The sequence below is a fragment of the Uloborus diversus genome, chromosome 10 (genome assembly GCF_026930045.1).
Source record: "Uloborus diversus isolate 005 chromosome 10, Udiv.v.3.1, whole genome shotgun sequence".
In the NCBI taxonomy this organism is placed as follows: domain Eukaryota; kingdom Metazoa; phylum Arthropoda; class Arachnida; order Araneae; family Uloboridae; genus Uloborus; species Uloborus diversus.
In genome coordinates, this window is record NC_072740.1 from 26,500,356 (window position 1) to 26,523,854 (window position 23,499).

The following is a 23,499-nucleotide window of genomic DNA, read 5'->3' on the forward strand; positions in this document are numbered from 1 at the left end:
TATAGTTTTTATAGATTTTTGAAAATATGCAGTGTTGAATATTGCTTGCATGACCTTGAAACACATAACATAACCTTGTTAAATGACATATTATTTGGAAGCCTATTTTCTAAGAGATTTAAAATTGTACATAATAAAGCAATTTAGCTCTTATATGAGCTGAAAAAAAATAAAATTTTGTAAGTTTCAAAGCTCAAGTTTTTGCCATTTTTCAAGTATTTTAGGAGCTGATGCAAGTATCAAAGTGTTGTCAGTTTTTATGAAGTAAGAACTAGTGCCCTGTTGGTTCTGGTCCAGGATTGGCTGTGAACATCCATCCTCATTTCAGGTTGACTAGAGCTGGAGCTCTCTTCATTCTGGTCGGGGATTGGCTGGCGAACGTTTGCCCTCGTTTCTGGTGGGCTGAATGTTTCTCTCCGGATGATCCGTCTAAGTGCAGAATGCCAGAGCTTGTTAATTTTTATTCTTTCTTTCTTCTTAAAATTGTTGGGATGTTTGAAAATCTATATGGCTTCTCTGTTTAATCTGGCATAATAATGGGTCCTTGAAAGTATTTTAGTTTCTTTGAAGTTAATGTCATGGATCTCATCACTAAAAGTATGTTCCGCGACTGCCAACTTCTCAGTGTGGCCCAGATGGCAATTTCGTTGATCTTCTTTGATTCTTGTATTAATGCTTCTTTCATAGTTCCAATACTCCTGTGTTGGACAAAGGATCTCTGGCATCTTTTATTGATCGTAGTAGGTTGCTGATTCGATGGTAGGCTTGAAAGCAGTCTTGATATTATATTAGCGCAAAAGTCTTTTAATTCTATAGGTGACATCCTCAATGTAGGGAAGGTTTGCTATAGAATTGACGGGTTCTTCTTTAGGTGGCTGTCTTTCAATCTTGGGGTGGAAGGCTCTTTTAGTTTCTGACTTCGAAAAGCCGTTCTATGCCCCAGTGTTGTCATATGAGGAATCGGAAGGCATAATTACCTCTCCCCTTCCCAAGTTTCAAAAGCATTATGTTGATATACATTTGTTTATGTTTTTTGTTGCTATCTTTCTATAATTTGTGTTGAGTATGTACCATTCCTCCCCCCCCCCCCAACTGGAAAACTTCAAATGACATGCCTGCTAATCCCCCAGTCAAAGTAGAGCTAAAATTTTAAAAATAATGTTCATCTGTGGCAAATACAGCAGGAAGGTTAGAACTGTTAAAATTGAAACTGTTGCTGTTGCCCATCTTCTATCAAGTTTCAGGCAAAATTTCTAGGCAAAATAAAAAAGAAAGAAGTAGGGTGAATTTGTAAATTGTAAGATCATTTTACACAGGGAGAGGAAGGATAAAGGAGGTGGGGATCGATCAATACCCTTGTGGAAAGTTTTCATTGAAGTCTGGAAATTGTATTTTTATTAAATTTTTTGTAATGCTAGGATCTCCTAACGCCACCAAGAGGGTTAGTGTGTGGGAAGGGATTCAGGAAATATTCAAAATTGTCCTTAGAAATTGCTATTTTAGGCAGCTTTTGGTTATGGCAGTAGAATGTGGGTCCCTTTTTTTCTTTTCTGACATTAAGTCCTCTAACATTGTTTTAAGCTATTTTTGGTTACTTAAGGTAGTAGAAAGTTGCTCGGGGAATTATTTGTTGCTGAAGTCTGAAAAACTGAATTTTAGGCTGTGCTTGATAACAATAATGGAATAGGAAGGAGGTTCCCCCCAAAATTGTCTTTTAAACTGGTCAATTTTAGGCTATGTTATGGAAAAAAAGTTTGAGGACACTTCCTAATATAGTGCTGCAAAGGGAAATTTCAAGCGATGTGGAGAGTTCAGAGGAAGAGGGGGTTCGACCATTGTCTCCTTCCCTATAAAAATTTATTATAATTAAATTTTTAAAATGAAGTTTTAGGCTTTTATTGGAGACATTATGCTATAAAGGAAGGAATTTGAGGGCATACGGATCTGCTTTGCAAAATGTTCAACATTGAAATCTTAAAGGCGCAGCCTAACATTAGGTAAAGACTTGCTCGAAATCCTTCCCTCTGAAATTTTTTTAAAGTAGAAGTCCTATAAGTGCATTTTAGGCAGTATTAGGAGAAGGGTTTGCAGCAGTTCTCTTAATTTTTTGATATTGGTGTTTTAAAAATGCAATTTTAGGTTGTATGTTGAGACACTAAGAAAGTGGATGGGTATTCTAGGTTGGAAATTTTTCGAAATTGACAGCCTAAAAATGCACTTTCATGGTATGTTTGATGATGATAGGGGATGGGGAAGCAAGAGAATTCAGGGGAACTCTCCCTGGAATTTTATTGAGGCTCTGAAAACACAATTCTAAGGCCATCTTTAGGGGTGGTAAGGGGAAGTAGTAGCAGCCTCTGAAGCTTTAAAAGCACAAATCCTAACTACACATTTTAAAATTCACTTTGACGATGTTTTAAAAGGTAATTTTTGTCATCTTAAGAGTCTTACTCTCTTTCGTCTCTTAATGGGGGTTCATGTAAGTTTGTCACCTTCAGAAGTTCTTTTTAAATTGCTATTAGAGTATTATTTTTTGAAGAACAAAAAAAAAAAAAAATATGTGTTGAAAGAAAGCTTTTAGCCTCTTTTGTATTTTTTTCTTTCAGGGGGAGGGGGTGCTGCCCCCTTACCCCACCCCTTAACTCCCCACATGGTAAGTAGGATCCAGCATTGGGGAATGTATCATAGCCAAGGACAACATCATTTTACAGAAGTTGAATAAGCAGTTTCAAACAGATATTAAAAAAAAATAAATAAATAGTGAACTCATAAAAGAATATCGTGCATGATATTTCTTAGCCCTTTTTTTCTTTTCTTTTTTTTTTTCATTTTTGTAGAAGTGGTTTGGAGATTTGAAGAAAGAGCTTTTATTCAGTAACTACTTGAGGAAAATTCTCTAGAATTGCCTTATATGACTGATCTCCTTTTGAACTTTTATTTATCAGCTCATTTTTCTCTTCCAGGTTAATAATTTTATTGGATTGCCTTGGTGTGACTTTTGTGGGAATTTCATGTGGGGCTTAATTGCTCAAGGTGTTAAATGTGAAGGTGAGATTTTCAATCTTATACATGATGAGCACAAAATCTTGGCCTGATTACAGGCCTATTTACCTACTATTAACCTATCGATTAAGATTGTAGAGATATGCAGAACTGCAAATGGCTCATTGCAAAGATTGTTTAAATTTTTGTGAACATAAAAGGCTTTCAGAAAATTTCCCTACATTTGTAGGTCTGCAAAAAATCTTGGCCTCCGAAAAAACAAAATGATGCCGTATCCGGACAATGTTTGGCAATCAAAGATTTCTTCAGTTCCTGTTTTTTAATGTGGTTTTCATGTTCCTTTAAACGAAACTTAAGTGATCGCCTCGTCTGTCCCACATATCCAATTTTACATTGGCAATTAATATGAAAGATGCCCCACTGATCGAGTGGTTGGATTGGGTAATTCATTTTGGTCAAAGAAAGTTTATTTGTAGGTCTGTAAATTACACGAAAATCAAACTCGCTAAGAATTTTAGAAATGCAAAAGGAAATTTTGGAGTAAAACGGTAAAATCACAATTTTTGTAGAAGAAAACCATGGTTTGTTCATGATTTTATTTCGGGGGTTGAGAGTTTGTAAAAAGCCTCTTCAACAATGTGAAGAAGAAAACCTCTGTCAAGAGCCACACTCCTCAAAAATATCCAATCTCTGATTGGTCCTCCCCCCCTTTTTGTATTTAAACTCTCCCATGACTATATTCCATCCCATTTGCTTGCTTTGCACTGGGGAAGGAGGCTATTGCCTCTGAAACATGTTTGCATTTTGAACTTTTCAACCTTTATTTGTGCTCTTAAGCGTTGTTTCCGACTTTTGTCTATTTCATGCACAAATCTCATGCTTTTGAATTACTTAATACTTAACTTGAATGGAAGACTTAGTATTTTTTGGGGAAATAGTCCATGGTAATCAAAAAATGCTAGCCATTTTCCATAACAACTATGTGAAAATCAGTGTTGTTTGGCCTCTGCTTTGCTCACATTAGACTGCCTGCCTTTTATGGGTAGATTAAAAAATTTCTTTTGTTTCTCTAAGCCATACCATTGATTTATGCCCGGGGATAGTGTCCGTAGCAACATTGATTACAAAGCAGCATTTTTATACAGCAGAAGAATGATTGCTCTTCATTGAAGCAATTTCAAGCAGAAATATCTTCCTTAAAAATTTACCTTTGAAGTAGAGCTCCATTGCACTAAAAACTGTTAAATGTTACCTAAGCAATTAAATAAAAATTATTATACTCAACAATTATTCAGTAATGTTTTTTTTTAATTCAGGGATATAAGACTTGGTGCTTACCCAGTATGTTTTTAATGGATTTTAAACCCATACATTCATTTATCCATTTACTCTTTTTTGTTTTCTTCTAGATTGTGGTTTCAATGCTCACAAGAAATGTTCTGAAAAAGTTCCAAGTGATTGTATGCCTTGTTTGAAATATGTTAAAAGGGTTTTTGGTGTTGATCTGATTACTCTTGTAAAAGCCCATAATACGTTACGGCCCTTTGTTGTTGACTTATGCATTAAAGAAACAGAAAAACGGGGTATGTTCTAAAATTAATATTTAGCTTTGCATCTTTTAACTCTTTTATGTTATAATTAGAGTATTCTGTTAAAAACACTTTAATTTTCTTCATTAGGTTTAGATGTTGAAGGTTTGTATAGAGTTTCTGGATTTAGTGATGAAATAGAAATATGTAGAATGGTATTTGAAAGAGGTAATTTAAACTTCTTAATTTGATAATTGCTTTCAATCTCATACTATAATATTGTGTGTTCTTCTAAAATTCATAATTTTTTTCAGACTGTGAATGTGCTGATATTAGTAGGACTGCATTTGAAGATGTCAATGTCATAACTGGTGTTTTAAAGCTGTTCTTCCGCCTTTTACCAATTCCTCTGATAACTTTTGAAGCATACAGTTCCTTTATTGCAGCCGCAAGTAATATTTTTTCTTCATTTATTTATTTATTTATTTTATTTTATGACATGCTAAGAAAGAAAATAATAACTTTTATTAGGAATTTTAACTGTCAAGGAACTGATTTGCAAAAGGTATGATTAAATATTTTTCAAATGTTCTGCCATCCATTGTGAGGACATCAAAAACTTGCAGACAGATTTTTCAGTGCCTAAACATGTTCTATTGCTGCATGTGAATACTAGAGCTTTAACATAGCTCAGTAGCATTAACTCTTAATGGACAGTTTTTTTGCATTGGAAGATATTTTCAGTAGAAAATTAGATTTTTACTAATTTAAATCAATTTGTGGAGCTTTTTCATTGAAAAAATTCTATTTCAACCACTATGTTTTTGAGAAAGGTTTCTGAAATTTTTATAAACATTTTAATTTGTCTGTACCAAGATAATCGTCTTAATTCATGTTTCATGTGGTGAACTTGTGGATTTAGCGAAAAGGGTAGAAGGGCAATTTTGGGAACAGATAGTTAATTGAATAAATATTTGTGGTCAAAATCTCTCCCTTATAGAACTTAAAAAAGGAAAATTTGCTGTTTAAGAATTATATTGGTTTAGATATCAAAGATAAGCTGTATATTTTACTACTCAATGAATGGAAGTAATTTTATATTGGTGCCAGTGCTTTTTAATATTAATTGCTCTAAGCATACTTGGGTGGATCCAGACCTGAATTGGGTCCGCTTTGCTGCCCCTTCACAAAATTCCACATTGCAAACGCGGCTCATTCACAAAAATTTGCATCATATAAGCAGATTTTCAACTTGAAGACTCATTTTGCACCTTTTTTTTCGCTAATATTTCAGCTGGTTTATTTTGCTTCAATGACCAAATACTTCTGCATTAAATACACATTTTATAGGGTGTCCTTGCACCTGGAAAGTCATGGGAAACCATTTTAATTTTTACCTTATATAACTTCTTTGACTTTGTAACTCGATAAACGGAGCACAAGGGCAAAAAATTTTTGCTTCAAAAAAAATAAATAAATAAATAAATAACTTTTTCAATTGCTACCTATTTCAACTCTTTTCATCATTACATTTTTTTTTTTTTTTTGGTTTCTTGGTTAGAGCCATTCCAGGAAAAGTCTGCCACTCTCTCCTGAACGTGACAGCTCATATACTTAAGAAATCACATCTACATTTGTGATACATAGTTGGTATGTTTGCTAAGGCAAGGAATTTTTTTTTTTCATTACCCCTTTAAGTTATTAATTTAACCCCTTGAGGACCAGCGCTCGGAAAACGAAGCGCAGCTACGGGACCGAACGTTCTGAAATGGAACGCCGCCATCGGCCCGAGCATTTACAGCAGTTAAGCCTAACTGAACAAAAATATTCATATAAAATCAGCATCTCAAAATAGTGGCTTGAAATTTTAATTTTGCTTAAGCAATGTAATACTGATTACTAATTATTAATATAAAGACTATTACATTATTAGAATGAAGTGAAATAAGTAGAATACTAAAACTTTAACCATGTGCACAAAATTAAATTATATGTGCACAAAAACAAAGTTAGAGTTTGACATCGTGAGTGTGGAATCAAAGAAAAAGAAATGTAGCAAAAAAAAAATATGTTCCTTATGTAATTTTAATTAAAACAACCTAGGTCAACGAATTTAAACTATAGTTATATTTCCCACGCGACAAGTCTCAAAACTGCTTCATAATTCACTCGAAAACATTCCCTTTCACTCACTTCGCTAACAATTTTTAATTGCACTTTTCCATTCTCCAAATGAAAAAGAATAAATAAAGAAGAACAATATAAGAAAGGATTAAAAAATAATCATAAACTTCAGTGTCTCTTGAAATCAATCCTGTGCTCTCATTGAACGGGGAATCCCAAAAGTCTGGAATGCATATGCAAAAATATTTTAACCTTCCTTCCCTCCCCCATAATTTATTCAGCTAGATGTATATCTCTTTCAATTACTCGTAAAAAAAAGAGTAGCAACGCTATAAACAAGAGCAATTGAGACCTCATAAATCATATGCGCAGAGCAGTGATTCACTGTTGTTTACATAAAAAAAAAATCTGTCCCATTGAGAGGCCCAAATAAGAAACTAATGCGTGTACATGAAGGTCAAATACCATGTGACTCGAATATGATCAAAGTTATAGCCATTTAGCGCCATCTATTATCGTTTAAATATTAGATTCAATCGTTCCATTTCGAGAAAGCATATACGTGACGCTGGGACGTCAGCGTCGATCAGAGCGCGTAGCGAAGAAGTGACGCTGGGCTGATAGGAGAGGAATGGTTGCGTAGCGTCCGCGTGACGCTGGGTGCGAACGGGTTAAATGTTATATGTGAGGTGTCACATGGTGCGACGAAATGGCATTTTTCTGTGGAATGGCAGCTTAAACGAATTAATAATGGCATAAACAGGGGTCAGAGTTGTCCTAATTTTCCTAAAGTTTCGAATATTTAAAAGTTTGTCCTAAATATCCTTAAAGTATTGTTTATTTGCGCCACATTTCTGTAGAAAGAAAAAAGTTCCTCTTAAATTGACTTGAACTTTTTGACAAAGCCCTACCTTGATGTTCTGGTTTCTCGTACTAAATTCTGTTTTGAAACTACTATTCAACTCAAACCTTTTGCTGTTTCTTTATCTCCTCATAGACTATTATCTCATCCTCCTAGTCAAAAATATTTTGCTTTAGTACTTTTCTTTATTGTGCTATTGATTTTGTTTATCATGCTCCATTTCAAGAAGTTCTTCAGCAGAACTTCTTAAAATGGAACTTAATTGACTGTTGCATTTGTTACAGACTATCTACCTACTTTAATTGAATCCATTTATAAAAACTTTCTAATGAAACCCAAATTAATGTTCTTAACCGAACTTATATCCAAAAGAATTTGGTTGCTTTGCCATTCTTCCCATTGTGTGAGCTATCAGGTTGCTAAGATTCTAAAACGTTTCCAATTCCAGTTGGTGTTCTCTCCTATTAATAAACTTTCATTCTCTTCTCTTAATGATCCTATTCATCCTCTTAATTGTGGAATTAATAAAATTAATTGCAGTTGCAATCTTTCCTATATTGGACAGACTCAGCATGTTTTAAAATTTCACTTGAAAAATCATCAAAATTATATGAAAAAACAAGAAATAAAGTATTTCCTAACTTTGTTGGGATTCAAATCACGCTTTCAATATTAACTCTCATCAAATTATCCAAGGATGCCCTAATCTTTTTGTTTTAAAGGCTGATTTTTTAAATTATCCAGAAAATAAAGATTTTTTTTTTTTTTTTTTCAGTTTTTGCCAAAATTTAACTATATTGGACAGATTTGGCATGCTTTAAAATTTCACTGGAAAAAACATTAAAATTATGTAAAAAAGCAAGAATGAAATAAGTTCAGTACTGCCCAATATTGTTGGGATTCGAATCACACTTTCAATTTTAACTCTTATCAAATTATCCAAAATCTTTTTGTTTTAAAGGCTAATTTTTTAAATTATTCAGAAAATAAAGTTTTTTTTTTTTTTTCTTTTTTTCAGTTTTACCAAAATTGTATGTCTCTTATAGATTAACCAGCAATAAAGTAGCCCAGTCGGCTAACTTTCACACAATCTTAAAACACTGTGAGCATTAAGGAGCATTATAGTAAATAAAAGAAACCCCTCACACAAGCTGATAAGCAAAGCAATTTGTTTTTTAAAAAAATCTTTCTGATTTTGACTGCATTTTTATGCATAAAATGAAAACGAAACCCTCGTAAAAACTTTGACTTAAAACAAGCACATGCAAGATATAGAGACAACTTTGTATTGAAATCACTCAATTTTTTTGGGACTGAATTAAAAATTCAAGATATAGAAAATTTTGAGTTATAAGGCTTTGGGTTATCAAGAGTCAACTGTATTTGCATTCCTTTTGGTTCTTTATTAGTTTATAATTTTTCACATGGTGTTCAGTTAATTTGCTATGTTTATTTTTTAAGCTTTTTGTTTATATGACTCTTGGCTTTTGTTGGATATCTTTTCAGGCAGAAGCTCATTTCTTTTGCATTGAAAAAGGTGTTCCTTCTAACGCCAAAACATGTGGCTCTGCCACAAAGCTGATGCTCTTAAATAGTTAAAATCAACTATATTTAAGTAGTATCCCTGTTTGTTGTGCAATTTCTAAAACTAAAAAAAAAATGTTTTTTTAATTACTTAACTTTCTTATACTGGGGGGAAAAAAACGTGCTGTTTGTAAACATCACTTAATTTGATTTTCTATTTGCCGAATAGACAGAACACAAATTTTTTCTGGCTAAAAAGAGGACCATGCTCATAAAAATCAGATTGTAAAAGTTATGATATGATTAACATCCTTGTTGCAAAGTTAAAATTTTTCACACAACATTGTATTCTCAACAAGTAAACCATTTATGTTAAATCTTCCTTTAAAATATGTATTTCTATACAATTGTGATATTATCAAGTTAATAATGTAAAATGGTACTTAAAAGTATATTTAAATTGCATACCAGAATACTGTAATTCTTTATGTTTTATCTATATTTTTAAAAAGTTACCATTTTTTCCCTAAATGACAAACCAAAACTACTTACTCACTCATTGAAAAAAATCACCTCTGATGTTTTGAGCCTGTTGTTTTAGATAAGCAACCATTTTTACTCCAAACAGCAACTTTTTAGTGTCTGTTTCACTTTATTGAATGCATTTAGGCTTTCAGTTATCCATTCTTATAATTTTTTGAAGAAAAAGGACTTTTTCTTTTGATGTATTGAATATTGCGGCTAAGATATATTATTGTCAAATTTTAAAATGTAGTAAGAAATCTGATTATCATAATACATCAAAATATTACATATGTTACTGTGAAAGACTGAAATTTTAGTGCATCAACATTCACCGAAAATATTCCATCTAATCTAAGACTTGTCTCTAAAAGGTGGAGTAAGGTGGAGAAAAGTGTCTTTGCTATTGAATGTCGACACTCACCTGCAAATGTCAATGTTTACCACATTTCAGTCTTTCCCAATAGCATATATGTGTACACCAAGGTTGATTTGGTAATGGAAACTGTTCTGGTACTGCTTTTCTTCAAAAATAAATTTCTTTTTTCCTTAGAATTGGTCACAAATTGGGATTCTTAATTGCCTTGCAGCACTGGAAAATTTAGGATTTTAACCCTTATTTATATATACTACTGGCCATTAAAATTGCTACACCAGGAAGAAATAATAACAAAATGATATTTATTGGACACATATATTATGTTGAAAATAAAAAATGATGAAAATTTCAAGAAACTTAGGTGAATAGATCCTGAAAATTAGTACCCAGAACTACCACCTCTGGCAGCAATTACAGTGCCCATAGGCCTGGGCATTGAGTCATACAGAGATTGGATGGCATGTACAGGTACAGACACCCATGCAGCTTCAACATGATGCCACAGTTCATCGACCCTAGTGGCTGGCGTTTGCTAACGAGCCAGTTGTTCAGCAACCATCGACCAGACGTTTTCTATTGGTGAGAGATCTGGAGAACGTGCTGGCCAGGGCATCAGTCGAACATTTTCCATATCAAGGAAAGTCTGCACAATACTAGCCACATGTGGTCTTGCTGAAATGTAGAATTTCGCCGGGCTCGAATAAAGAATAGTGCCACGAGTCGTAACATATCAGAAATGTAACACCGACTGTTCATAGTGCCATCAATGCGAACAAAAGGTGACCGAGATGTGTATCCAATGGCACCCCATACCATTATGCCAGAGAATGGGCCAGTATGACAATGGCGAATGCACGCTGTCAGTGCGCGTTTAACCATGATGCCGCCAAACACGGATGCGACCATCATGATGTTGTAAGCAGAACCTGGATTCATGAGGAAAAATGACTTCTCGCCATTGGTATACCCAGGTTCGTCGCTGATCAAACCATTGAAGGAGCTCCTGTCTGTGATGCAGCGTCAATGGTAGTCGCAGCCATTGTCTCGGAGCTGACAGTCCATGCTGCTGTAAGCGTCGCTAAACTGTTCGTGCAGACACATGTTGTCTTGCAAATGACCCCATTTCTTGATTCAGGGCTCATGACGTGACTCTATGATCCATTAAGGCCATGGGAATAACATGCCTGTCTTCTCGGCCGCCAGTTGAAAACCAGCATGGCAATCTGTATTACCATCCTGAACCCATTGAATCCATATTCTGCTAACCGTGATTGGATCTCAACTGGCGCGAGCAACATTACTGCGATAGGATAAACCGCAATCCCGGTGCTGGCTACAATTCTTCCTCTATCAAAGGCAGAAACGTGCTGGTATGCATTTCTTCTTTTTACAAGCGGCATCACAACAATTTTCCAGCACGCAACAACGTTTAAATTGAACTTGCACGTGGGAAATAGGCTGTACAATTTCCTCATTTAAACATATTGTAGGTGTTGCTGCGGGCGCTTGCATTATCTGAATGTGCTGAAAAGCTAATCATTTGCGTATCACATCATCTTCTTAATGTCATTTAATGTTCATGTCTGTAACATGTCACCTTCTTGGTGTAGCAATTTTAATGGCTAATAGTGTACATACTTATAAACAAATCGGAATTGATTTGCATAATCTCATTTTTGTATCTCCTTCAGTTTTGCAATCCACTTTTTGGTAAATGTTTTGTTTTGACAGATTTTGACTTTCTTTATTCTTGTTGCCTGCCTATGCTAAAAATTACACTTGAATTGTTTAGTTTAGTGCATTTTAATCTTATGTAGCAGTTCCTTCTGGCATTATAAATTCTAACTTTTACTAGATAGGAATTAGAAGGAATAGTCATAGATATATGTAAACAATCGGTTTAACAATATGCAATTTTCCTTTGAACAATGAACCAGCACCAGGTTATTGCATTCTTTTTCCTGTTTGGAAGTTTGTTTCTATATTATTCATTGACAATTGCATGACAGACTGATGATAATTTTACTATTATTATTTTTTTAGTTGAAAATTGAAGTATTTCGAATTCCTGTTTTAATACATAATTCTTGTTACTTTTATTTAGAAAAACCTGCCTTAGGAGAGAAGTTAGAGTCACTAAAAGAAGCCTTGAAAAATTTACCACCAGCTCATTATCAAACTTTAAAGTTTTTAATGGCTCATTTATACAGGTATGTTTGCATTTAATTCAAAGAAAAAAAACTTTCCTGTAAACATCTGAATATTGGTTGCAATGGTCTCTTGCAATTTATTTGAAAAAATTAAGGTTGTAGAAAACTGGTAATTTAAGTTATCAAATTCAAATAATTTTGAGCGTTAAGTAGCTTTTCATTTATAAGTTAAACATTTTCAAGTTTGATGTTTCCTTAGAAATAAAGATCAGTACAAAAATTAATTGATAATTAAGTTTAAGATCATCATAAAAAATAGCACCGGTGCAATCTGAGACTGAAATATGTTTAACACTTTTAAGTTTATTATGTAAAAAAAAATGTGTCTACCCTTAACAATTTACTGTCCTAAAGAAAGCAGATAAATTTATGTAAAATTTTTAAATTGTTCATGTAAAGAGCACGGTTGCCAACTGCTCTGCATTTTGCGGAGTAGCTCTGTAAAAATAGCGAAACTCCACAGCTCCGTGAAAAAGGCATTTTGCTCCTCATTTCCCGCATCTGCTATGCCATTCTACTGCTTAGACATGAATACCTTTTTGTCGATTTATTTTGAACCCTTCTTCTTATATTGAATTTCATTGCTGAAGACTGCTATGCTCAATCAAAAATGCTTATCCAGTTCCATCCGAGTTAATTTAAAACACCACCATTTGAATTAATTTAAGCCAGCACCATTTACCAAATTTAGTCTTAATGCTTCCCAGGCTTACCAAAGATATAGCTCATGAAGATTTAATACATTTAAATTTATTTTAATCATATTTTGGTATTTTATTATGACATACATGTATGGGAAATTAGATGTTTATACTCAAAGCATGACATAGTTTTTAAAGATGCCTTATTAATTTAAAAATATTATTTTTTATTGCTATCTCTTAAAATGATTATCAAAGCTAAAAAAGTTTTTGATAAACGTTTTTAGGGTTGTTTTTTTATTGATTTCCATACAAAATACCAAGCTGCCCCGCAAAATTTCAAAACGCTCCTCAAAATCACTACAGATGCTTCTTATTGTTTATCTATCCAAGGTTGGCAACCCTGAAAGAGTTCTTTGTCCATGCAATTTCATGTTCCCCCTTCATTTTGTTGTTTCAGTTCTAAAATAAATAAAACATGTTTTCTCACATATTGTAGTGCAATTGAATTTCTGATTTTTTATGAATTTAGTGTGTTTGATTTTTGTAGATGGAACTTTAAATATAGTTTAATGTGCTTTGCATACAAACCATCCAATACTTTATATTTTATGTTCATGCTGTTCTCGCAAACTGGATAAAGGCAGCAGTTTTCCACATTAAAGTTTAGATTTTCAATTCCTGCTCCGTAAATTTTAGGCAGTAGTCAATAAAAAAATATTCTTGCAATTTTAAAACAGCTAGGGAAAATTCAGTGTGGGACATCAACCTCAATACATTGAAATGAAACAGCAATCCTTACTTGCTTTGCAGAAATTCTTATGTTCATTTGAATTTTATTCATGTGAATATGAAAAAATCCATTTAAATATACGTTGTACGTCATCCATAAATTGATCCTTTAATGTAACAAAAGTTGGCATATACTAAATGAAATTGAAGTTATGCTTCTTTCTTTTCTTTTCTTTTTTACTGGCATTAAATGTAAAAATTTATGCACATGAACATATATATTTTTAGGGTTGCAGACAGACAAAAATATAATTTGATGACTCCTCAAAATTTAAGCACTGTGTTCTGTCCAACATTACTTCGTTGTCCAGAAATTGGAGGTGTTCCAGATCAGTTAACAGCATGGCATGCTGAAAGTACTGTAGTGGAGCTATTAATAACTCATCAGAGGCAGCTTTTTGATCACTGACAATATTTTCTGCATAGATTTAAAACTCAGTCTTCTGTATCTTTATTACTACTTGTTGAAAGAAAAGTTGAATACATCATGTCCTGCCATTCTACTTGCTGTGTGTGTTTTTTTTCACAGCAAGAATTTTACTGTCCCAATGATGCAATAAATTATAAAAAGATTTGTACTTTCATGTAAATAAATTGAAGTGAAGTCAATGTAACAAAATGCAAGTTTTTATACTTGTTTTAATCGAGCATAGCTGGAAATGTTTTGGTGAAAATCTTCTACAGCGGTATAAAGGGTATATAACATTATCAAAAATGCCTATCCAGTGAAAGAATTGTTTTGACATAAATCAGTTTTTAAATGTTACTTATGGAATAAAATTCGTTAAGTGCTTCATTAAAATTGAAAATCTAACATTGCTCTAACATTTTGATATTTTCAAATGCATATAGCTCAAAACATATTACAGTATAGAACCATTTATCTCTTTTAGTGTTAACCAATTAACCCTAGAATCATATTTTTGAGTGATTTGCTTTAAAATATTCCCAGAAAATGTGCCCTCCTGATATATTTAAAATTGTAAATTTTCATTCCATTTAGATGACATTTTTAACTTACTTGGAAAATACCCTATGTAGTTTGGTATCATTTAACACATTTAGTGCAAAAGAACTAGGTACACATTTATGGGATGACTTATGAGCAATCCGAAACATGGAAAATTTTTCAATTTCAATTTTTATTACTAAACTTAAATAAAGGGGGAAACATTAAGCAACATTAAATAAAGAAGTGCAATTTTCAGACACACTTATCTCAATATCTTTTATTTATTCCGTATAAAAACCTCTCTGATTGAGTAGATAAGAGAGGCTGTATTCACAAGCTTCCGCTTTTCTGAACAAAGCTTGAAAATTCGGAGATTTTTCCAATTTTGTCCAAACCTTTTAACTTAACATCAAAGAAATACATACTTACATATTCAGATGCAATTTATGCAATCTACCTGTTAAATTAATAATTGGAAAAATAATGATGAGGAAATTAGGAAATGCCAAATTGGGGATGTGCAAATTTTTTGTACAGGTGATTGCAGAAAAGTTCAAGCTCATTTTTAAACTTAATGTTATAAGGCTACAAGAAGTCAATAATTCAACTATTATTGACACTATTTAAAAAAATTGCAATTCTATGAACAGATTGTGTATGAACATTGTGATCGTGAAAATGAAATCTTTTTATTAAAAGCATAAAAATTATATCTTTCTTATCTTAAACATATCCATACAGTTTATTTTTCTTCTTTTCAAAATGTCTATTTCAAACAAATGTGCCAAAATGTTCCCGAATTTTCTACTACAAAAAAAGGAAGTCAACTTGTAGGCACTTTGCTGAATTTTTCAATTATCTCTGAAAATAAGAGGCCAACTTACATGTAGGCATTTTATTCTGATATGCTGTTCCAAATTACAGCACAAAATTTGTCAGCGTCAGTAAAGCAGTGAATCAAAATTAACATTTTGTTTAATTTTTAAGCATATTGTTTTGTTTTAAAATTACACTATTTATTTCTTTTGTAATAAATAAAATATACCTTTAAAAATTCAGGAATATATTAGCATTTTTCTAAGCACTGAAGAAATGGGTAACATCGCCAAATTAAAACACTGGTGTTCTGTTGCATGTTCATATGATTTCAAGTTCTTAGCTAATCTTACTTTTCATAGAACCAGACAGGTTTTGATTTTTCTATAGAGTTATTTTCAGTCCAAAGATGTCCTTCAGAATTGCCCCCTGTCATATTTTGATCAATTCTTGATTGTGATTTAAACATCCAAATATTTATTGATTGCTTGTAATTGATAATTTGGAAATTTTAATAGTTTCAAATGACACAGACAGGAACAAATTTTGTAATGCATGTTGAATCATTAGATGTGTCAATCAGCAGCAGGTTGTTCATAATAGCTCTGAAGCCTTTCTTAATAACCGATTCCATACTATAATGTCAAAATCTTGCTGATTATTCATAAGATTTTCCACTTCAACTCTTGAAACAATGCTTTACTCTTAATAACTTTTTACTGCTGGTGGAAGATGTAAAAAAAGGTTATGTGCAGTTCAGTATGTGTATGTTTTAGCATTAAACTGAAATAGAGCTGAAACTCATGCAGTGTATGCATTGTACTTTTCATATTGTTTTATGTAAACCGAAGTGCAAAATATTGCTGCTAGTGTATCCTGTGTGCGTATATATACAAGGGCTGTTCAATAAGTAATAAGATTAAATTTATAAAAAATTGCAAATCAAATTAAATCGTCATAATTTACATGGTTTTTTTTTAAATAACTTCTGCGGGTCTAAATGCATTTATTCCAATGTTCTGTCCACTTCTTGAAAACTTGTGAACGTTATGTGTGTGAGAGCTATTTCAAAGTCGCATCCGTGGAGTTTAGACATGCTTTGTTGCTTTCAAAATGTTTGCCTCGTAAATGTTCCTTAAGTTGAGGTAACAGCCAGAGCACACTTGATGTAAAATAATTCTGAAATTCCACTTGATAATAATAGCAGCAGTGTTAATCATTGTCTTTGTGATGGAGGTTGAAGATTGTCCCTCACATTCAATAGCTTCCATATTTTACCTTCCTTAAAAGCTTTATGCCAGCAAGAAGTACTGACTAAACATTGCTTGCTTCATCGTTGAAGACTTCACCTATCATTATCCAAGATCTCTGATGCTGATTTTTGTAGACGAAAACAAACTTTAGTTGCATAACTTTGTTCCTATGACGCTTCCATTTTGTCAACTGGCTGAGTCTTGTAGGCGCCGCCAACAGACTTCTACTCAAACACATGATACTCAGGAATATGAGTGTACCCCTCAACTATTGGTAGCTTTTAATACAGACAACAGACATTTTTCATGCCACAGAAATTAACATTCTGATGAGTGGTTTCGCAGCAGTAAAGTTAGTTTTATTTCTTGTAGGCGCCCACCAACAAGATTCAATTCAATCACGTGATACCCAGGAACATGAGTCTGTACACGCCAACTGTCGGTAGCTTTTGTTAGTACAGACCACAGACATTTATCATGCCACAGGAATTAACATTCCGATGTGTGGTTTCACAGCAGTAAAATTAGTCTTATTACGTATTGAACAGCCTACATATATACATACATATATATATGTATTGAAAGGCTGAGGGGTTTAAGAAAAAAGAAATTAACTCAAGAGAACAGGAACATAAAACATTTATTTCCTAAATACTTCAAATTTGAGAATCAGAATAAATAGTCCCTTAGCATATGATACGGAAAGTTTTATGAAAGCATGCATTTTCAATCATTTTTTTAAAATATAATTGTAGTATCCATACACTTGTAACTAAAAGGAAAAGAAAGCATCTAAAAAGAAATTGTTATTGTGATACGTAAAGAGTATTTTACTTTGCTCAACATTATTTAGTGATTGAGTATATAACTCCCCTCTAGATTCGCAATAATAATTTAAATAATTTTTTAGCAAACCCAAAGTGATAATTTAATGCATTTGTTTAAGCGATTTTGATGTGTATTATTGCACTTTACCAAGTCATGAGCTTGAAAAAAATGCATTGTATGCTATGCTTTCATGTTTCCCGTAGTTATTTTTGCAATTCATGCTTAAAAATTATTATTTATTTCAACTAAGGAACACTGGTGTACCGATACATCCCTCTCCCCCTAAAAATGATTTGAATATCTTTGTTTCAGATCATGATCTTTTCAAATGCTCTATCAAATATTGGAGCAGCATTGATTATGTGTTTGTTCAAGTAAAATTTTTGTAAAGTTTAGGCAGGCTCAAACAGATTGCATGAGTGCCTTCTGCTTTATTTACATTTTTTTTAACTAACAAACTGACTGATGCATAAAATTAAAGAGTAGATTAAACTTGTGTCAGCATTGGGAATGTGCAAAATTTCTTAAATGTAGAACAATGAAAAACTGCTTTTGTTATTTATTGTGAAATTTATTCACGTTACACTTTTGTTATGCTTTTTTCTTATTTCATGCCCACTGTGCAAAAAAAAAAAAAAAAAAAAGAATTCCATGAACAGCATGTTTTCCCCTCCATGGTAACTGAAAAAGACTACAACTAGTTCAACTATGTTTCAATTCAGTCAAATAGTTTGATAACTTCCCTTGTTTCTCTTTAAAATTAAGTGTCAAAGTTACTTTCAGTAAATTTTGGACATAATTTTCATCAACTGTTACCCCCAAAAAATCCTTTGGATAAAAAGTTGTCATGATAATATTAAACAATCTATATACAAACTAACCACTACTATTTAACAATCAATGTTTAACTTGCATCAAAGAGAAATATTAGTTACTCAGTATGTTCACATTAGGGCTGGGTGATGTAGGGACAACTACATTGTGATATATCATTGTGTAATTCAAGTAGTTTTTTTTTTTTTCACAGCTTTGCTTAAACTTGATTGTTCAAATGTTACAAAATAAATATATGATTTTAAAATCTATGTGTTATGCAAGATACTTACTAATAAGTTCTAGCACCAGCAAGAAATAAATTATCAAAAGGAAAAGAAACGGCATTAAAATTGCAAAGTGGCAATAAATATTGCAGACGTGTTTTTGGGATTAAAATGGGTCTATGTTTTCAATTTAAAAAGATATGAGCTGATGGAAGCTAAGTCATACATATTCCATTTACAAGCCTCCATCTTAATTCATTCAACACCAAAGTACATGCCTGAAGTTGTTTTTGTTGCTTTGCACTTTAAACTTGGCTTTTTTTTTTTTTGGTATGTTATTGTGTGCTAAATTTTGTTTATCAATATATTTTCTATTCAGAGCTAAAACAGAAAGCTTCTCCTGCATGATTTGAGAGAAGTGGAGGTCTTTGCTGATACTTATAACAGGATTTGTTTTGAAAGTTTCCTTACTAACTCTTTTCACCATTGTTGTTAAGCCAAATTGGCTTGACACACTGCTAATTGAACATTAATGTGAAAAAATTACAGATTAAAGCAGTAATGATCGTGGACCGGTGTCTGTACATCGGTGCTTGAATTTGGGTTGGTGTGGTATTGATGCATAGGTTTAGAAAAACTCGAAAACGATTTAATGATGTGGGATGTACACTGATTTTGTGTGATGCATTGCCCAGCCCTAGTACACTTATACAATAATTAAAAGAAATGATAAAATACTTTTAAAGAAGTTATGTAGGCCTCTGTTAGTGTTATTGTCAACACAATACTGTAATCATTTAGACTGGCACCCTACTTCTCTGACCCCCTTGTAATTTTGCTAATATGAGAACTGTTACAACCTACCCATTATTGCTTATCCAAACATGTTCTTCACATGCAGATGCATGTCACAGAACAATAGCCTCCTGGTTGTTCACAAGTAACCTTTCCCTACAGTAACATAAAGGAGATCATCCGTGATGTAGCTTGAAGGTTATTTTTGCTATCTGCATCTATGAAGAATTTTCCTATACCCTTCCTCTTCAAAAGCAGAGCAGAGTGTAAGGGCGTCTAGCTATGTCCATGTTTAAGTCAAGTATCCATGCTTGCACTCGGCATTCTGCTATATACTGTTGTAAGCCACAGTTGTGCAACAGCAGATGAAATAAATTCAGGTTTTCAAGTAAAAACTGGCTCTTACTTAGAATTATCTTCTTGCTTTCAAAAATTTTGGAGTGACATGACCTCAATTTAAAAAAATCCTTTAATAACACACACACACACATATTAACTAAAGACTATAGAACAGAAGCAAGTTATAGCATTGATCGAGCTTATTTATTTATTTATTTTATAGTTCTCTTTCTTGTTGTAATCTCTCCCTGAAAATTTTGCAAGTCCAGTTCATGATGTTGTAGTCCCTCCTGCTCTATCCGCCACATAGCTAATGAGATATAATTTTAGAAACTTAGTTTTGTCTCAAGAGAGATATTTTTCCTTTAACATCTCAGTTTGAGGCTATAAAACGCTTCATTAATTGCTGTGTATAATAAAAATGTTAACTTACAAATATTTAACAAATAAATCATGAGAAATACTATCAAATTGCATGTTTTTTTAAAGCAAGAAAAGGAAAGGAATAAAATGGTTAAAATATTCTTTAATTTTTGCTTATCAGTATATTTTTATTGTTAATCTTTTCTAGTCTTTCAATTCTTAGACTTTTGCTCTTGTGTCAGTTTTGTTTTTATATTTGATATAATATTGGACATATTTTACATCTTATTTATTTTACAAGTTCTTCAAAACATGTCTCTTTTCTTTTGTAATTTATTTGATGAGTTATTAAATGGTTTCTTCCTTTTTTTTTTCCATTTTGTTCATGAAATGTGATGGTCCAATTTTATTACTTTGTTTTTTCAAAAGAACATATGCTACACATTCAAATTGGTTGTGTTGGTGAATTTTAAAAGGATTTCATATTGCTAAAAAATATGCTATTTCTGAATTTTTCAAAGATTCCTACCGTTGCTCATTTTTAGCATAAGAATGATTAATGATTATTACTCTATTCAATTCTTGTAAATGAATGAAAAGTGAAAATGAGAATGTTTTCGTATCACTTGTAAGTGAATGTAAGTAACCCTTAACGTAGGTATGTAAGATTTGTAAATTTTCTTATAGCATTAAATTTTTATTGTTTAAGATATTGCATCTTTATGTAATTGTTATTATGATAATGCTATTACAAACAAAATTTGAATTTATTATATGTTAATAAATTTTAACAGGGTGTATGAAAAAACTGTGATAAAATGAATCTAAAAATGAGCAATGAAGATATGTTTATAGTTATTGACATAATGTTTTTCTCTTTTAATGTCATGTTGATGGCATTTTGTGAGAATCTGATAGTTGAAAGTAGCAAAATGTATGATGCTTTTACAAAGTGAAAGGTTATGTAGAAGCTCAAAAAGATTAAGTGCTGTATTGTGTGATGTGCTAATATGTATAATGCAAATCTTTGTTTATATTATTTTTCATTGAAACAATGAAAGTTCGAGATTTTATCTGTTTGTTGTTGAAATCTGTACTGTTGTTGATTTTTGGTTAAAGAATACTCTTTTTTTTTTTTAAACTTATCAAGCTTGTACATAATGAACTAGCAGTATTACTTTTAGTAAATTTGAATGTGTGAATAATTTCATTTTCCTGCATTACATTCAAGTTAAAAAAATCATTCCTTTTATTACGTGTTTTTATATGTATTGAGACGTATATTATATATATAATCAGGTAAGTTACAAACAATTAAACATTTGTTGTTTCATTACACAGTGATGCATTCTTGGTGCTATATATTAAGACTATGCATTTTTAGTATTGAAAATAATTTTGTGCTTAGTTGGATTTACTTGTGAGGAAATACATATGCCCTTTTTATTTTAAATTTAAATTTTACTTAATTTATCTAAAAACATATGTTGACATTTCAGTATTAAGTAATGTTTTCATTTTCCTTTGACACATAAATTTTAACAGCTGAATTTTAATTTATCCAAGATTTAAATTAGCTTCAATGTCCTGTTCAATCCAAACATAGCTCAAAATAAACTTCTAATGTTCTGTGCCTTAAACTTTAGTTGCGAGACATTTTTCATTTATTTAGTTAAATCTAACAGATTTCTTTTCAAAATTTTTGCATTGGATCCAAGAGAAGACATCAATTGAATAATACTCTATGGCTCTTCTCTTCACACATGTACATATAATATGTAATGTCTAATTCCAAAATTACAATTTAAGCATTGAAACTTAATGCACCTCATCTGACTTTTGAAAAGAAAATGAAGAAATGAAATTTATTAAGCATAAGGTACTATTAATAAATAAGGGCTGTTTTTCTTTCAACCTCTGATAGGCTATAAAAGAAAATCTTATGTATATAAAAAATGATTTATTACCATTAAGTAATGAAGAATAAAGTTTGTCTACATAATCAGCTTGACAATTGAGACATTTGTCATTTTAAATAATCTTTGTCATACCCTCTTCAGAAAATGCTGTTACCACTGATTTGAAATTAGTTGTGATGGTTTCCTTGAGCTCTTGATAATTTTGGGAGTGCTGCTGCAGTCCAGGCCACTTTTTCAGTTCATTAAAAAGATGAGAGTCACTCAGCACTAGGTCCAGATACATGGTGGATGTTTTGAAAGTGTACCATTGAAATTACTCGAAGAGTCATTGAGCGCTGTAAGGAAGAGCATTTTCATGGATCAGAAAAACTACAGAAGTCAGCATGCCTCTTTTTTCATTTTGAAACTCTGTCTGTAAACATGACAATATTTCCCAATAAGAATCTGCAGTAATTATTGTCACTGATTGCAAAAACTCAACAAGCAACACACCTTTTTGGTACCAAAAAGTTTCTAAAGTCTTATTGCTGTCGAAAATTTGCTATTATTTTGTGGGTTTCTTTGTCATTTAATTCATGGCTCATTACCTGCCACAATGGCTTTCAAAAAATCTTCAGGATTGTAACTGTCAAAAAACACCAAAGCTACAGCCATTTGACGAGTTTTGCAGTTGTCAGTCAACATCTTTGGTATCCAGGGAGCACAATGTTTTCTGTAACACAACTGTTTAGTATCTACAGAGTGCAGGGAACATCTTGAAACTTTCAGAAATATCATCCGTAGTTCTCTTTATGGTTATTTCCTTAACCACTTGGTCAACTGGTTGAATAAGGTCGTCTATAATTAGAATTGCATTCTTGTTACCCTTAATTTTGTTGATCAGTTTGGCCATTTTTCAACTTTTGACACCATTCACAAACAGAACAATTTCTTATAAATCCGTCTCTGTGTGTGTGTATTTGAATCGTTCTTCAATAAATTTCTGCTGCTCTGTTCTCTTCTACCTGTGATCAGTAAATAACACTTCCCAATTCACCCTTGAATCAACAATTGCTATGTTTACCTGACTGCAGTTAAACAAGAAATGATCTGTTATACTTAGCAGTGAAATAGTGTTTGGGGGTTAGAGGAGCAGTCGTCAATTACACACACCTGTCTCCTACCAGATCTTCATACTATGCAATCAGAGATTGAATAAAAAACAGACACCATATCACAAAGTATAAAAAAGAAAGAAACCTTAGAATTATGTAAATAATAAGCAAAAGATAGATATGTTAACAGAAGTCGACTACTTTACCATACAATCAACTCAAGATCCAAACATTATAAAATATGCAAATCCATCCTTCTGTATTTCATTACCCTTTTTGTTTCCTAGTTAGAATTTCGATTTATTACTTCTGGAAGATGGCGTAAATGTTCCTCTTTACAAACAGCCTTATGTTGTCTGCAAAATATTGGTGTTATCTGTGTTTCACCAACATTTAATAAACTAAAGCATTCAAGTTGAATCATGTGAAATGTTACTCCCTAGGGTGTCATGCTATATGTACTTTATTAAAAGTATTTTGTAAAGGTACCAGATAGATGTAATAAAAGTCTGAT

General features: G+C 32.3%; 1 protein-coding gene across 1 annotated transcript in view; it reads left to right on the forward strand.

The window, feature by feature from the left end:
• The window catches only part of LOC129231849 (N-chimaerin-like), a 50,824-nt gene extending 32,436 nt beyond the window's left edge, over positions 1-18,388 (forward strand). Inside the window, exons 8-13 of the mRNA XM_054866231.1 lie at positions 2,964-3,048; positions 4,413-4,586; positions 4,683-4,760; positions 4,847-4,984; positions 12,048-12,153; positions 13,815-18,388. Coding sequence (XP_054722206.1) covers positions 2,964-3,048; positions 4,413-4,586; positions 4,683-4,760; positions 4,847-4,984; positions 12,048-12,153; positions 13,815-13,995 — 762 coding nt within the window. The 3' untranslated portion in view covers positions 13,996-18,388. The remainder of the gene's footprint in view (positions 1-2,963; positions 3,049-4,412; positions 4,587-4,682; positions 4,761-4,846; positions 4,985-12,047; positions 12,154-13,814) is intronic.
• Positions 18,389-23,499: the final 5,111 nt, after the last annotated feature.